The 16,685-nt window shown below is 37.3% G+C and overlaps 1 protein-coding gene across 4 annotated transcripts in view; it reads left to right on the top strand.

The window, feature by feature from the left end:
* The first annotated feature begins 5,102 nt into the window (after positions 1-5,102).
* The window catches only part of TSPAN12 (tetraspanin 12), a 97,209-nt gene continuing 85,626 nt past the window's right edge, over positions 5,103-16,685 (top strand). For all 4 annotated transcript variants that reach the window (XM_083366716.1, XM_083366713.1, XM_083366715.1 and 1 more), the window contains exons 1-2: positions 5,103-5,316; positions 6,302-6,452. In XM_083366716.1, coding sequence (XP_083222842.1) covers positions 6,387-6,452 — 66 coding nt within the window. In that variant the 5' untranslated portion in view covers positions 5,103-5,316; positions 6,302-6,386. The remainder of the gene's footprint in view (positions 5,317-6,301; positions 6,453-16,685) is intronic.

Consider the following 16,685-nt stretch of genomic DNA (forward strand, 5'->3'; position numbering starts at 1 on the left):
CATTGCAAAGTTTAGGCTTAAACTGAAGAAATTAGGGAAAAGCACTAGGCCACTCAGGTATGAATTAAATCATATCCCTGTTGAGTATACAGTAGAGGTGACAAATAGATTTAAGGAATTAGATCTGTTAGACAGAGTGCCAAGAACTATGGACAGAGGTTTGTAACACTGTACAAGAGGTAGCAACTAAAACCATCCCAAAGAAAAAGAAATGCAAGAAAGCAAAATGGCTGTCTGAGGAAGCTTTGCAAATAGTTGAGGAAAGGAGGGAAGTGAAAGGCAAGGGAGAAAAAGAAAGATATGCCCAATTGAATGTAGAATTCCAGAGAATAGCTAGAATGCCTTCTTAAATGAACAGTGCAAAGAAATAGAAGAAAACAATAGAATAGGGAGGACCAGAGATCTCTTCAAGAAAATTGGAGAGATGAAGGGAACGTTTAATGCAAAAATGGGCATGATAAAGGACCAAAATGGCAGGGACCTAACAGAGGCGGAAGAGATTAAGAAGAGGTGGCAAAATTACACAGAAGAACTATACAAGAATGAACATAACGTCCCTGATAACCACAATGAGGTGGTCACTCACCTTGAGCCAGACATCCTAGAAGTGGGCCTTAGAAAAGCTGAACAACAACAAAGCTAGTGGAGGTGACAGTATTCCAGCTGAGCTATTCAAAATCTTAAAAGACGATGCAGTAAAAGTGCTACACTCAATTTGCCAGCAAATTTGGGAAACTCAACAGTGGCCACAGGATTGGAAAAGATCAGTTTACATTCCAATTCCAAAGAAAGGCAGTGCCAAAGAATGTTCAAACTATCGCACCATTGCACTCATTTCACATACTAGTAAAGTTATGCTTAAAATCCTACAAGCTAGACTCCAGCAGTATGTGGATCGAGAACTACCAGAAGTACAGGCAGGATTTCGAAGAGGCAGAGGAACTAGAGATCAAATTGCCAACATACACTGGATCATGGAGAAAGCTAGGGAGTTCCAGAAAAACATCTTCTTCTGCTTCATTGACTATGCTAAAGCCTTTGATTGTGTGGATCACAACAAACTGTGGCAAGTTCTTAAAGAGATGGGAGCACCAGACCATCTTATTTGTCTCTTGAGAAACCTATATGCGGGTCAAGAAACAACAGTGAGAACTGGACACAGAACCACTGATTGGTTCAAAATTGGGAAAGGAGTCCGACAAGGCTGTATACTGTCGCCCTGCCTATTTAACTTATATGCAGAGCACATCATGAGAAAGGCAGGGCTAGATGAATCAAAAGTTGGAATTAAGATTGCGAGGAGAAATATCAACAACCTAAGATATGCAGATGATAGCACTCTAATGGCAGAAAGTGAAGAGGAACTAAAGAGCCTCTTGTTGCAGGTGAAGAAGGAGAGTGCAAAAGTTGGGTTGAAACTTAACATTAAGAAAACCAAGATCATGGCATCCGGCCCTCTCAATTCTTGGCAAATAGATGGGGAAGAAATGGAGGTAGTGACAGATTTTATTTTCCTGAGCTCCAAGATCACTGCAGATGGGGACTGTAGCCAAGAAATTAAAAGACACTTGCTCCTCGGGAGGAAAGCCATGGCAAATTTAGACAGCACACTAAAAAGCAGAGACATCACCTTGTCAACAAAAGTGTGTATAGTCAAGGATATGGTCTTCCGAGTTGCAATGTATGGCTGTGAAAGTTGGACCATGAGAAAGGCTGAGCACCAAAGAATTGAGGCCTTTAAACTATGGTGCTGGAGAAGACTCCTGCGAGTCCCTTGGACTGCAAGGCGATCAAACCAGTCAGTCCTAGAAGAGTTCAACCCTGACTGCTCTTTAGAAGGCCAGATCCTGAAGCTAAAACTCAAATACTTTGGCCACCTAATGAGAAGGAAGGACTCACTGGAGAAGAGCCTAATGCTGGGAAAGATTGAGGGCAATAGAAGAAGGGGACGACAGAGAATGAGGTGGCTGAATGGATTCACTGAAGCAGTAGGCATGAGCTTAAATGAACTTCAGAAGATGGTAGAGGACAGGAAGGCCTGGAGGAACGTTGTCCATGGGGTCGCGATGGGTCGGACATGACTTCGCAACTAACAACAACATCAACAATGAAGAACCAGCAGTCAAGAAATACTCCTCAGACTAGTACTATGTAGAGCAGCCACCAAGGTCTTTAAATATATTCAGATCCTTTGATGTATCTGTACCTATAAAGACCAGAATTGTGCAGTGAATGATTTTCTCTTTGGTTTTCAGAAAGAGCATTTTTAAACTTTGGTATTAGAGAAGACTCCAGTGAATGTCATAGTTAGTCAAGAAACGAACCAAAAATGAATCAACAGACAAATCAACCCAGAGTTTTCATTTGAGGCACAAATGAGTACAGTCAAATTATCGTAGTTTGGACAGATCAGGGATCTTAAACATTTCTAAAACATTTTTTAAAAATGCATTTACATTTTAAACTCACATTTCCACTGAACAGTGCTCAAAGTACCTAAAAGAAATAATAGAAATACCATATAAAAATCTAACCAACAAAACAATAATTAAAAAGGTACGGTAAATGAAAAATATGGAGAAAATATAAATAAAATTGATGGAAATAAGCACCCCTTATTACAGCGTTTTATAACTCTGTTTATGCATTAAAAGCTTGTCTAAATTTTAAAAAAATGTCTTTGCAGTATTTCCCTACCGAGATATTCAAGCAGAGCATTGATGTATAAATACAGAATGTATTTCAGAGATCTTCCAGAAGACACCATAGACATATAGATTCCACACACAACATCTGTTTTTGTACTAGAATGTTTCTCCTCATACCCTTCATTTTTGGAATCAACATATCTCTTTGCTATATTTTTACTAACTTGTTTCCATCCATCTCATCATTCTTCTGAATATGTAGACATCTACCTTTTGAATAGATAGCTATTCAGACACTGAGTGCTTGGATGTCATATCCAATTAGTTACTGGACTGTGTTGGTATTTTCTGGTGTCACGAAGATTGTATGTTTTAACCCAACAATTTTTAAGGCTGAACCTTTGAAAACTGAAATGAGGCTCTCATGAAGAAGTCATCTAAGTCAATAGGTTCAAACTGCAGTAGATCAAATATTTGCTAATCAACTATATGGAACAGCAGGGTTAAGTTCTACAGCATTACCACATACCTGAGTGTTCAGAAGTTAAATCCCATTGGACTCAATTTGATTTCTTAGACAAAGTTGTACAGAACTGCAGATTTCATGTATTGTTATTTATACATATGAATATTTTTACAATTTCACAATGAGATTGAAAAAAGCTTCATTTCTGTTTTCTATCAGCTACATTTCCTAGAGTGTTCTATTGCTCATCTCCTTGCTATGCTGTCTATCTCCTGTAATCTCTAATCCATGATCATTATTTCCATTTTAAAATCAAGTGATTAGAACAAGCAAACATTCTATGCATCCAAACGTCTGCCTCTGGCAAACTCTTATTTGTTTGATAACAATGTGAAATCACAGCTGTCAGTTCTTTAATATAAATCAAGGTAGAGGTAGTCCTTGATTTACAGTGGTTTGTTTAGTGACAATTTGAAGCTACAATGGTACTGAAAAAAGTGAGTTATGTCCATTTTTCACACTTATGCCGTTGCAGCATCCCCACAGTCATGCGAGTTATATTCACATGCTTGATAACTCATTCATATTTATGACGATTGCAGTGTCCCGAGTCATATGACCCCCTTTTACAATCTTCTGACATGTAAAGTCAATGGGGAAGTCAGATTCATTTAACAACCATGTTACTAACTTAACAACTGCAGTGATTCACTAAAAAAATGGCAAAGTTGTAAAATGGGACAAACTCAGTTAACACATTTCTCACTTAGCAACATAAATTTTGGGCTCAATTGTGGTCGTAAATTGAGGACTACCTGTATTAAAGAATCTACAATGTCACAATGTATCAGCATAGCATATGTATGGATCCAAGTAGCATGGCCTTTCGTAATTGACAGATGGAAATTTTGTCAATGCATAGTGAGAAAATGACACCAATAAAGAGCCATTCAAGATTTTTGGTATGGTAACAAGGGTGCTGATAATCACTGGGACCACCACGGCCAATTTATGCCATAATCTTTAATTTTTAAATCTTGATACTTCGTGATCTTATGATAGTAGTTCTTTGCCTTTTATTTTGCTATCCCCTGTTATTGCCACATCAATTATCAACTTTCTTCTTTTCAACCAGTTATACAGTATCTGGTGTGTTATAAGCCAAGACTTGATCATTTCTGTATTTGAAAAATCCTGCAATATTTTAACCTGCCCCCTTTCAGCTATTTTTCAATTGTACAAGTCCCACCAACTTCTCATTATTGGCACAATTTTTACAGGGAATCATTTTGGCAACTGTGTTATGTTATTGTTTATAATCACTTTGTGCAATCTTCTTGCTTAAACTGAATATATAAACTACTGCTTCTGCTTCTTTGCACAATCTGCACTTTTAATCTTTTGATGATTTCTTCAGTTCTGGCTTATTATTACGTTTGATTGCAATCAGCCAGTTGTTTAGACTGGATTTGACATTTTTATCCACCTGTTGAGTCTTTTCCAAGGATCTGAGATTGGCAGGTGCAGTGCTTTTTTTGTAAAAGAAAAAGGTGCCAGAACTCACACATGTCATACAAGCCACCTTGCCTACCCTACAAGGTTCCACCCAAAAAAGGTGCCGGAACTCGGTTCTGAGTGTTCTATGAGAAAAAAAGCCCTGGGCAGGTGTGTCATTGTTTGATAGTGCTAAAGGTAGCATCCTGGCAGGATGTGAGCTGTTCCAAGTAAAACTGCCTTTTGCAATTAACTGATGGTGATTGTGCCAAATATTATTACTAGTATTGGCATTAACCTTAGCATTATTACAGCTAGAGACAAGTTACAAAGGCCAAAAGTAGGAAGCAATCTGTCCACCTGCCGGTTACTTCTGTTTAAAAAAAACTGAGCAAAATTAAAAAGAAATGGCTGTCCAGCGGGCTCTAAGACCCAACAGAAGAGGGGATCTGGAGCATGCGTGGCAACGATTTGTGCAGCTGGCGGCTGCCTTTCGAAGAGCCGCCACTCAGGGCTTGGCAAGGAGGTGGGAGTTAAGAAATAGTTTGCAAGTGAAGTTCTCGCCTGCCCCAGCAGCCTTTTCCCCTGGCCGAGCTGGAAAGCGCTAAGCCGGAAAGGTCCTGCTTTTAAACGGAACTTGCTTGCTGGGGTTTGACTCCCTTTTCGGAGAAGGACGAGGCATGTTTGCGCAGCCATATGGCGAGCGTGGTAGGTTCCTGGACTTTCTCTCTACATCTCCCCCCCCCCCCGCATTGTCTACTCAGAAGTAGAAGCTCTGACACAAGCGAGGTCCGATTGACTCTTGGTTCAATGAGGGAAAGGAAAGCGTGGATTGAGCCCATAGTCGAGGCGTTCCTTGAGTAGCAGCATCTGCGGAGAAGGAGCCGATGACCAAATGGCCCAAGCGAGTAACTCTGCTGCCCCAGCCCTGCACTCCACGAGGCTCTTCGATGACCTTTCTTTCTCGCTTCGTTCTTTTCCACCCCGACAAGTTAACCTCGCCTTTCCCTTTGACAGTCCAGCAGATCCGGGGAATCACACCCCGAATCCTACTAAATCTGGAAAGCAAGGCATGTTCTTCCCCTTCCTAGTAAGAAAAAAACTCCTCTTTTTTTGCCCCCTCCCCGAAATTGGCCATAGCGTGAAGGTGGAGAACTACTTTGTCTTGATCGCGCAACTTTTTCACCGCCCTCCGTTAAACGCGTTATGAAGGTCGTTAATGAGTAATAAAAGGGCAAACATTTCCCACCCTTCCAAAGCAGGTGTCGTTATTCCCAGCAACGGTTCGGTGCTGGGTGAAATGGGCACACGGAGAAAAAGAAAGTTTCAGTTCTGAGGGAATTAGGCACCAGTCAAGGCGGATTCTAATGAACGCGTGTCAGTTAGCCGCAAATTCCATCACGGTGTCTGTCTTTTTTAATTATTATTATTATTTACCAACGGAGGGGAGGGGGGTTGATTTTTGCTATGTTTCCTCACTAGATCAATTTCTGGCACCAGGGAGGAGGCTAAAGTAAGAAACAGAAGGTTGGGTTAGTTTGCTAAAATACTGCAGGGGGGAATTGTTTCTTTTCCACAATGCAACAGGTTGATCCTGCACTCCGTTGTTTACTTTCTTTCAGCCTTCCCCCCATGAGATAATCCTTTCTCTTCTTTCACCTCTCCTCTCCTCCCTTTTTCTTTTTTTTTTCAGATTGTGAAAGCTTTTCCAATTGGGGGAGTTAAAAAGAGAATGTAGCCAGTCTGAGAATGGGGCTTTTCACCAAGAGGAGATCACAATGGCCAGAGAAGATTCGGTGAAGTGTTTGCGGTGCCTGCTTTATGCCCTCAATCTGCTCTTCTGGGTGAGCTCTCACATCCTCTGATAAAGAAGCAGAGGGAATTGGCTTTGCCAAGACTCCTTCCCCCAGCAAATATCTCCAGATGTTGCACCAGAGGGACATAGTTGACTATCCCTGGGGTTATTTCACACTTTTTCTCCCAGAGGAAAACGTGTTTGAAGAAGCAGAGAGTATTTTGAACATATAGTCAAACAAACAAATTTAATCTAAATTGTAAGTAAAGGCTGCAGGACCTCTAGCGAAAGTGAAATGACATTAAACAGTATATTTCGGTGTTACAGAAATAAGGGCAACTCTGAGTTTGTGGGGAAAGAATTGTTCCCTCTTTTTTCCTAGGTTGGTGATCCCTCAATACAATTGAACAATATTCTCAAGATTATCCATTATGGCAAAAATGTTATTGTACTGTACTGTATAAAACATAATGTTGACTGAAAATAATTCAGTTTTGTTCCCAGACTACTTGCCTGAAGTTATTACTGCAAAATAGATGATACAAGAGACCTATTTTTATGGATATACAATGTGGACATTCAAAATTAGCTTGTGGTTCTGAAGCTGTGTTTACAGTTATACACTTAACTTTTATTCTTTTCATTAGAGTTAGTAGACCTTGAGTATGTATTTGTTATAATATAGTGGATCAAGTGTGAGAAACTAGAGGTCACTCCGTATAGGTCATTTTGCTCACTCTTTGAGGGAGATGGGTGGTTCAGAAATGTGAAAAATAATAAAAATAATTCTGTTGCCATCTCCGACAAGGAGGATACTTGGGTTGGTATGCCAGTTATTGACATGGACTATAGGAAGACCTGGAGGAACATTGTCCATAGGGTCGCGATGGGTCGGACACGACTTCGCAACTAACAACAACAACATAGGGATCATCAATAAAAAAGGCAGTGAGTAAATTCTATAGAGTTTCGATAGTTTATATATTACCCCCTGTTAACTGATTATACTGAAATCTGTTTTTGTTTCTGGTACATTTTAAAGTAAATTCAAAATAATTACAAAATAGTATTTCTGATTACAAAGAACTGTAAGATAGAAATTATATGAGTCTCATCAACTTCTAAAATGATCTGAATGAAGATGGCTACTTCATTGCAGGATCTCAAATGCATCTCAGATCTCAAATGTAGATAAAGTCCAACCGGCAGCCTTTCAAACATGACACACCATAAAAAAGAACAGCAGGAATTTTGGATTTTCCCATCAATGATGACCATTTAGAAAGAGATGAAACAGCCAGATAGATAAGTTACCTGGTTCCATTTTTCTTATAATTATTTATAGTTTTACTTCCAAACGTATTAATTAACTACTGGAAATGTTATTCAAATCTACATCAGTCAAAATGAAAGAGAAATTAATGTTCCATTCTGTATAATCAAACCTCCAATGTGTGCATTTGAATTGAATTGAGTAGAACACTTTATTTGGCCTGGTGTAATTAGTCACACAAGGAATTTGTCTCTGATACAAAAGACACTAAATAAAACCCTGTATTTGGGTTACTGTCTCCTGGCTTTTGTGGGGGAAAGTATGCTGGAATTGATATTTTAGTAATTTTAGTGTCAGTTTTGTTGTGATTGCTTTATAGTCTGCTTTTATGATACCTGAGGAAAATATGTTAATTTTAAAAATGCTGAGGGAAATCTCTGGCTAATAAACACATGAAAGTGTAATTAATACTAAGAGCAATTAGAAAATAAAATATTGTTCTTTTTAACTATGAGTGAAGGTCAGCAGCTGTTGCAGTATATTTAATGAACATTAATAAGCTTTGTGGCTTGGCAAAGGCACTCTTGTATTCATATTCACTCTTATTTATTTCAAAGTTGAATATTATGGCATTAGTGAAAAGATCTTGATATACTGTACCAGCTATACATTTTTTTCTTATAAAGAAACCAATAGTCCACTAAAATGAATGCCTATGGAGATTCTCAGTCATCCAGGTCCTAGTTGTCCCAAAGATACTTTTTCACGTGGCAACTGGATTGGTTTGACTAGTCTAAAGAAAAGAAGAAACAGGAGTGACATGATAGCAGTATTCCAGTATTTGAGGGGCTGCCACAAAGAAGAGGGCATCAAACTATTCTCCAAAGCACTAGAGGGCAGGACAAGAAACAACAGTTGGAAACTGACCAAAGAGAGAAGCAACCTGGATTTAAGGAGAAATTTCCTAATAGTAAGGACAATTAACCAGAGGAACAGCTTGCCTTCAGAAATTGTGGGTGCTCCATCACTGGAGGTTTTTAAGAAGAGACTAGATAATCACTTGTCTGAGATAGCATACTTTTTCCTGCTTGAGTAGGGGGTTAGACTAGAAGACCTCCAAGGTCCCTTCCAGTTCTATTCTACTCTATTTAGGAGGCTAGACAATAGTTCCCAAGAGTCTTGGACAAAACATGTTTATTTGTTTAACCCTGATTATTCATGTCAGTCAAAGAGGAGAAAGAGCAAACATTTTAAGGGTTTAAAAGTGAATGTGAACATTGAAGCTCCTGTTGCTAAAATCTCAGGTTTTGCATTGGAACAGAATCATGAAAATCTTTAAGGCCAAGAAACACATTATGAAAATTAGGTAAATAAAGAAGGTATGAATAGCACAAATAGATGGTTAAGTATGTTAAGATTAGTTGTTTGCTGGTCACATTTTGAATATTTCTGTTTTAGATTCTGTTAACTACAAGAGAAGGTCTTCTTCATCTCCATATAATCTTCCTCAGTAATGTTATGCAGGTTTACCTGGAACTTTAACTCAGAAGCAGTTTCAATTATGGTCCTTAACTTTTGTTTTATATAACTTAAATGGCTGGGTTGAACAAAGGATTGAATTTCATAGAAGTCCCAATTTAGCTTCATTCAGCATAGGTACATTACACTGCTCAGCACATCTTAGCGTCTTCTAACAAAGGACACCCATTTGAGTGCATTTTGCCTAGAGACTCCTGAAACCTGGGATCAGTCCTGAAGGCTTTAGATTAAAGATACTACAAAACCAAAGAACAACACCGTCTGGCCCCCAACAAGATATGAGCTTCAAGAAGCCTTTGATGTAATCCTGAAATGGCCTTGAAGTGATTAGGATTAATTTTAACATAAAAAGAAGAAATAATCAAATAATGATTACATGATTAATATCTAAATATTTCATATATTTTAGTTACAGTTAAATCAGAAATAATTTCAGTCTTAGTTTTACCTATTGATCTTTCAAAAGAAACTTGGGGTATACCTGTTAAATGACAAGTCTTGCCTTTGGCCCAGAAAAATTTCAATCCATTTACCTGGGATGATCGTCAGAATCCAATCATTTGAAGAATACTTCCTCTGTCAGGAAAGATTTTTACGTGGGTGGTTGGGTGTGTTCTGCCTGGCTTTATTTTTTAGTGAAAAAAATAAAATAGCCAGAGATGAATCTGTTCAAAAAAGTCCTTGTTAACACCTGTCTGTTCAGGGCAGGACTGAACTTGATGTTTCAAATTAGTCTTGTTCGCTTGCTTGTTTTAACCCAGGCTTGTTACAGCAGGTTTTCAGAAGACAGTTGTTTTAAGGATTCATTATAAAGGAAAGTTTCGTTTCTGATCTTTCCAAGCCTATAATATAGTGTTTATAGGCAATACAGGCAATTCTGAAATTGCAAGTAAAATGTTTCAGAGTTGGACTTTTTCAGGTTTTGGTCTTAAAGACATTGGGAGACACAAAAGGGGCTTCCTATAGCCAAGGTTATAATTTTTCAGGCAGCAGCTCACAAAACCAGCAGAAACTATCTGGGGAAAAACAGCAAGATAAAGCGGTATACAGTTCCATGTTATGCAGAAACAGTAAAGATATCTTCAAAATGTGCCATGTCTATAAATGTGGAATTGATGGTGGCAGGCAAGACAAAGCCTGTGGCTTAAAGCTTAGAATATTCTGTCAAAAGCTAGAAATGAACAATAAAGCGTGAGCAAATTATGCTGATTAAATAATGTCTACAATCAGTTATATATTTCATCATTTGGAACTATCCAGTATCTGGGCCAGGGATCTTGACCCAGTGTAATTATTTACTTAAGAGGATGTCCTTCCTTTCCTGGAGGGAAGGCCAATCATCCTTTCAGGAAAAGAGTCAGCATTTTTTAAAATAGCATTTACCCTGGAAAATAGGAAAACATTCTTCTAGTGCAAAAAATAAAGTGCAATATACTGTCCCAATGTTATCTTTAAGACTCATCACTGGATATATTTCCAAATTAATCAGAATGTAATTCTGTCTGATTGGTTCATTTGCTATATCAGTGAACATTCTCTATATACCAACTAATTACTGGTTGCTGTTATTTTAGGAACAGACCACATAAAATCTCCTATGTAATCTTAGCATTCCTAGCGTCTTAACCAAGAATCTGAAACATTTCTGTAATTTCTGAAAGGCTATTGCTTAAGCTTTGGAAGTAGCTTTTAGTGTTAAATTATTTTCTTGAGTCATGCTAATGTAAAACACATTCATATATTAGATGTCCAAAAGGCTATAAATTTCCTTTAAGTTTTACTGTATGTTTGTGGGAAAGCATATAAAGGCCATATTTTTTACAAGTCCCAGATCATACATACCAACACCAAACACATTGGTTGATTCTGTTGTTCCTCCCTTTGCCAGCTATGGAAGGAAAAACATAGGTGCTAAAAATGCTATTCTGTTTTCTGTAGTGGCAGCTCTGTAGAATAATACATTTGAATTTGGCACAAAATTGCAAATCCTTATATCCTCCAGACATTTTGCCTATGACTCTGATTACTCCCCTTGTCAGATTTGCCATCATGTCCTTTATCTGCTCATTTGTTTTCTTTCTGTTGTTTGAATTGCTGTGGTATTTTAATTTTATTGTTACATTGTAGAGTCAGGTCGTGTCCAATTAAATTAAATTATGGGAACTATTATTCAAAACGTTTGGCAGATGCCAGGTTCAGGAAGGATTAAATTAACACAAGGACATTAAGACTGAAGAAGACACAATGATACATCAAAGAAATACTTTGAAGTTGGAAGCTTGGGTGGCATATAATATTGCTGAGGCATATTCTGCATATATTGTTGCAGCAGAGAAGTAGATTAAAATTAAACGGATTTTATCTTTTCATCACTAAAATCTAACATTTGACAAGCTTCATGTATATCAACCTATAAATAACAAACATAAGTTAATAGACATGGCTACAATGCATTTTTAATATGTGAACAACTGTAACTTATATAAAGGGATGTTTAAAACTGGATGTGAAGGAAAAGTGTCAGTGCTTCAGTATTACAAAGGAACAATGTTGGACACTGTATTTACCCAAAGTCAATCAAATGAATTGCATGTAAGTTTTTTGGGAAAACTTATAAAATCTCAGTATAATTGACTGTATGTAGTTCAGCAGTTCTGTTTAATCATTAATGCAAACTACATACAGTAATGTGAATAGATGGCTCTGTTAAGAATAAGGATTCCATGTCAGATGTTTAAACCACTCAGTCCTGACTTCCAGATGAATTTGAAAAATAACCATTCTGATTGGTATCTTTCTTCCCCTTTCTCTTTCAAATGTAAGAAACAGAAACCTCCTTTCTTTATGAAATTTTCTGGCAATCAAATTGTCCACTTATTGTTCTTATTGACTGTTGGATTTGGTTTAGATATATGGGTAAATCAAATGAATTACATGTTTTGAGTCTGAATGTTTTCTGTATGTCTTTTTTCAAGCATACACAGTACATGTACCTTTTTCTAGATGACATTTCAGCATGTTCATGAAACCCAAGGTTACAGTACAATTAAAACAGCAACAACAGTGAAGTCACTGAAAGAAACAGGGTTAAAGATGGAGTTGGAGACCGTGGAGGATTGTAATCTTAATATAATTAAGTCCCATTTAGGCTAAACTGAATAAAATGCTTTTATTAGCTATCTAAAAACAATTAGAAATGGAACAAGTCTGTTTTTCTTGTCAGAAAATTCTGTAATTGAGATACAGTTCAAATGATGGTGTATAAAACAGGATTACTGATTTTTTTTAAAACCATACTCAGGTTCATATGAGAAAAATATTCTACTACTACTTAAATACTACTGCTTAAATACAGTAGATGTCCTAATTGAAGACATTTTTCCCAAGATTAATTACAGTTAAGCTAGTACAATTCCTATAGAGACAATATATGATGTGAGAAAGCAGACACCAAAAATCCTGTGTGTTGGACTTTGCACCAGTTAAAATGAAATTCCTTATTAGCAGTTCCACACTGAAAAGCTTGGTTTCTACTAAGGTTTAGTAATGGTGCCCTGATACGTATCACTATGGCCAGATCCAACTTATCTGAGAAAAGGCAAGCTGGTTCACAAGTCAAAGCCAAGCAAAGAAGATTCAAACCCTAGGAAAAAAATGAAGCAGCATTCTATGAACAAAATCTAATCCCCACGGTACATCATCATCTTTGTCTTGAATTAAATGGTGAACTGACCATCAGTATAAATCTCACTTAAACATTCAAAATTGATAAAACAGCCTTCCCCAACATGGCATCCAAGCTGAGTTTCGAAAGTGAGTTACACTGAATTAAAATGTGGCAACTTACTACCAATTGCTAGTGATCATTTAAAATTATGATGGATCTCCTTGGGGCTAATTATGACCTGGACTTGAAATTCTGATGACCCCTCCCCCCTGGTCAGATGTGATTGCATTTTGGATGCTGCTTGCAGCATTCTGTGGACATGTGACCACTATTTATAACTCTTTTGTTGGAAATTCTTCCAATGGATGTACTTAATGGTTGTAGGGGTCATTTAATGACTGGGGTGGTGGTGCTTACTGACCACGGTGGTTACTTAATGACCACAGTGTTCTCTTAATAACTGCTATGATTCACTTAATTATCACTCCAAATAAAGATTGTAAAATTGGGTGTGATGACCTGGTGACCCCCTTAATAACCAACATAATTTACAACCATAATTCTGGGCGCAATTATGTTTATAACTTAAGGTCTACCTGAAAAGTACACCATACAATTTCTAGTTGGATCTATTTTTCATCTTTAAGCAGATAACATTTATTTGGCTGCTTGAAAGGAGACTGGAATAAAGGTTCTGTGTAGAGCATTATTTAATTTGAAGTAAGTTCACATTATTCCCTAAACAGAACAATCAATGTTCCAAAGCTTTCTCCAATTAAAGCAGAATTTAGAGTAATGTCTTACCCATTTGGAAGTATTTCTTCATTAGAACAAACTTAATCAGTTTTCCTTATAGTAGACTTCAAAACTGACTAGGTTGTTCCTTTGTTTTATTATTTCATTTATATATATCAGGGGTGTCAAACTGCCGGGCCACGGGCCAGATGCGTCACAACAAAACCACGCCCACCCCATTGCCAGCAATAGGGAAAAAGCTCCGATACGTCATGCAACGTCATGTGACGTCCCGAGTTTGACATGCCTGATATATATGATTGTTGACAGAACTTTTAAGTGGACTTTACATAATGTGGAAGTCATTTCCATGATCAGAATAATAGGACAAAATATTTGGGTTCCCAACACAGCAGGCTGGAAACATTGTTCTCTGTGCATTTAGCTGAAGTAATTGCCGTTGCTACATGAATAAATTGCTATGTTCTCTGTGTAGCTGGCTTTGAATTACTTTAGAACACAGCAGCAAGAGAATTAAGAATTTTCTAGTAGCATCCCTCACAACTATTTAAAGATGTCTCCCATTTATCTGTAACTGGTTTCAGATGAGAGCCAGACTGGTGTAGTGGTGAAGCGGCTGGTCTAGAAACTAGGAGACTGAATTCTAGTCCCGAATGAGGCATGAAGGCTGGCTGGCTGACTTCCGGCTTAACACCATGGATGTAGGAAGATGGGGCTCTGTCTTTCGCGCCTGAATTTGCTCCACTGGGAGGCCCTAGAAAGGGTCAAAAGTCGTCCTGTAGAGGTGACAAGCAAGGAGGGAGGATGGCGGCCCTTCCGCTTGATCCAGGGAAGCACTCCAAGCTGGCAGGGGAAGGACCGTCCATATTAATATAGCTGTCGCAAAGCTGCTGACAGCCGAAGTCAAAAGCACCACCAAGCAACGCGGATGAAACTGGGTGAGACCTGATCCTCTCTTTAAGATTCTAAGTTTATTTCCTGAAAAAGCTGTCCAAAGCAATTTTCCCCCTGTGAGGAGAGAGGGAAGGGAAGTGGCGACTAATGACCCAGGGGAAACAGAGCAACCATAAGATTAATTTTAATCTAATTGGATATACTTTTGAAACTTGGGGACTAAAAGTGTTCTTTTTTTATTGGATACTTTAAAAAAAAAAGACTTGAAAAACCACCATATAAATTTTGGACTTAAAAAGTTACAAAACGGCATTGGTGACATCTTGTGGCAAATTATGGTATTACAATTTGTTATTGCCTAAAAGAAACCTGGCTTGAAGGGCAGACTTCAGATAAAATTTGTTTCGCCTTGACGGCTACTAACTTTGAAAAACCCAGCTGGAAAGAAAGGATTTCTCGCCAGCTTATCTGTGTGGCAGGGATGATGTACTGTTTTGGAAGCTGGCGTGCTTGAAATATGAATGTAAACTTTTACTGACTCTCAGAGCTATGCTTGGGTAACTGCTTTCATATTTCCTTGAACGAGAAGCATATATTATTACACGAGATGATGGAACACCTTGGATTATAAACTCTTACTTGATAAACAATTTCTATTATATAAACCACCTATGAAACCACATGAAACAGATGTCCCATACCTAGCTACAAAAGACAAAAAATATTTTTAATGTTTGACTAAAGTCTTCAATTTAACATACTATTAAGAAAATATAGATGAAAATCAGAAAAAAAAATCCTTTCCATGTGATAAAAAAAATCCTTTCAATTTGTGATAAAATAAGAAGCAACACAAAGGAACAATGTTCTAGCTTAAATATACAAACCCAGATCTTGATTACTAGCAAAGAAGTAATGCAGAAATCAAAAGGAAAATTGGAACAACTAAACACTAAGAGAGAGGACCCAACTGACCAACAGACCCAGCCAAATGAAAAATCAGAAAATGGAGTGACAACATTGAAAATGGAAAAGACTTCACAAATCAAGAAATCAGAATATATTTGAGGAAAAGGAAGAAGAACACATTGAATGGAAGATAAAGTTATCAAAACAATTGTGGGAAATTGGAGTAACGGAGGCGGTTTAATGAATAACAATGGGCTTGTTTTTCCAAAAAAACTTCAACCAAGTGGTCTTTCTTATTCCAAATAATATATATAAAAATAGAGGGAGAACTATTTGATGATTCAAAGACACTGACGTGGAAGGTTAGCTGCCAAAGGAAGAAAGCCAGAGTAAGGCTGAAGAAAATAATGGCATTGACTTATAAGAGGTGATATTATATTACCAATTAGATGGTTGAATATGGTGGAAAATATATAACTTTTAGAAAATAGAATAAAATAAATAGATAAGATGTGTAACTAGAATATTAGACTTTGATATGAAAAGGGAAAAAGGGAGAAGTTGAGATAAGGGAAGCTTTTGCTCACCTAAATATAAAGTACTTGAAAATCATAAATAATAGTGTTTTCTTGAATATTGATAGGAAATTAATGTTTGGGGGAGAAAGCAATAACAGGACATTGTTTATACAAGGACATTAAGTGCAAACGCAATTAAGATGTGTATAGGTTAAAAATCAGGGCTTTTTTTCTCATAAAACGCTCAGAACGGAGTTCCGGCACCTTTTTTGGATGGAACCTTGTAGGGTAGGCAAGGCGAGTTGTATGACATGTGTGAGTTCCAGCACCTTTTTCTTTTATAAAAAAGCACTGCTAAAAATTATTTATAAATATAACAAAGATGTTTCTACTTAGTTGAAAATAAGAATTGTGTTTACCCAATATGAGATAACAAGATATTATTGGAAAGAGAGATGAAGTTTAGATTTAAATTAAAAATCTATGTATATTACTGAATTATTGGTTAACCCAGACAGCACCTATAATGGTTTTGATTTTTTAGGGGATATCGTACTATCAGTTAGATGACTGGACATGGTGGAAAATAGATAACTTTTAGAAAACAGAGCAATATTATAATCAAATAGATAAGATGTGTAACTAAAATATTAGACTTTAGTATGAAAAGGGAAAAAGGGAGAAGTTGAAATAAGGGAAACTTTTGGTCACCTAAACATAAAATAC

The sequence above is a fragment of the Vipera ursinii genome (genome assembly GCF_947247035.1).
Source record: "Vipera ursinii genome assembly, chromosome: 6".
In the NCBI taxonomy this organism is placed as follows: domain Eukaryota; kingdom Metazoa; phylum Chordata; class Lepidosauria; order Squamata; family Viperidae; genus Vipera; species Vipera ursinii.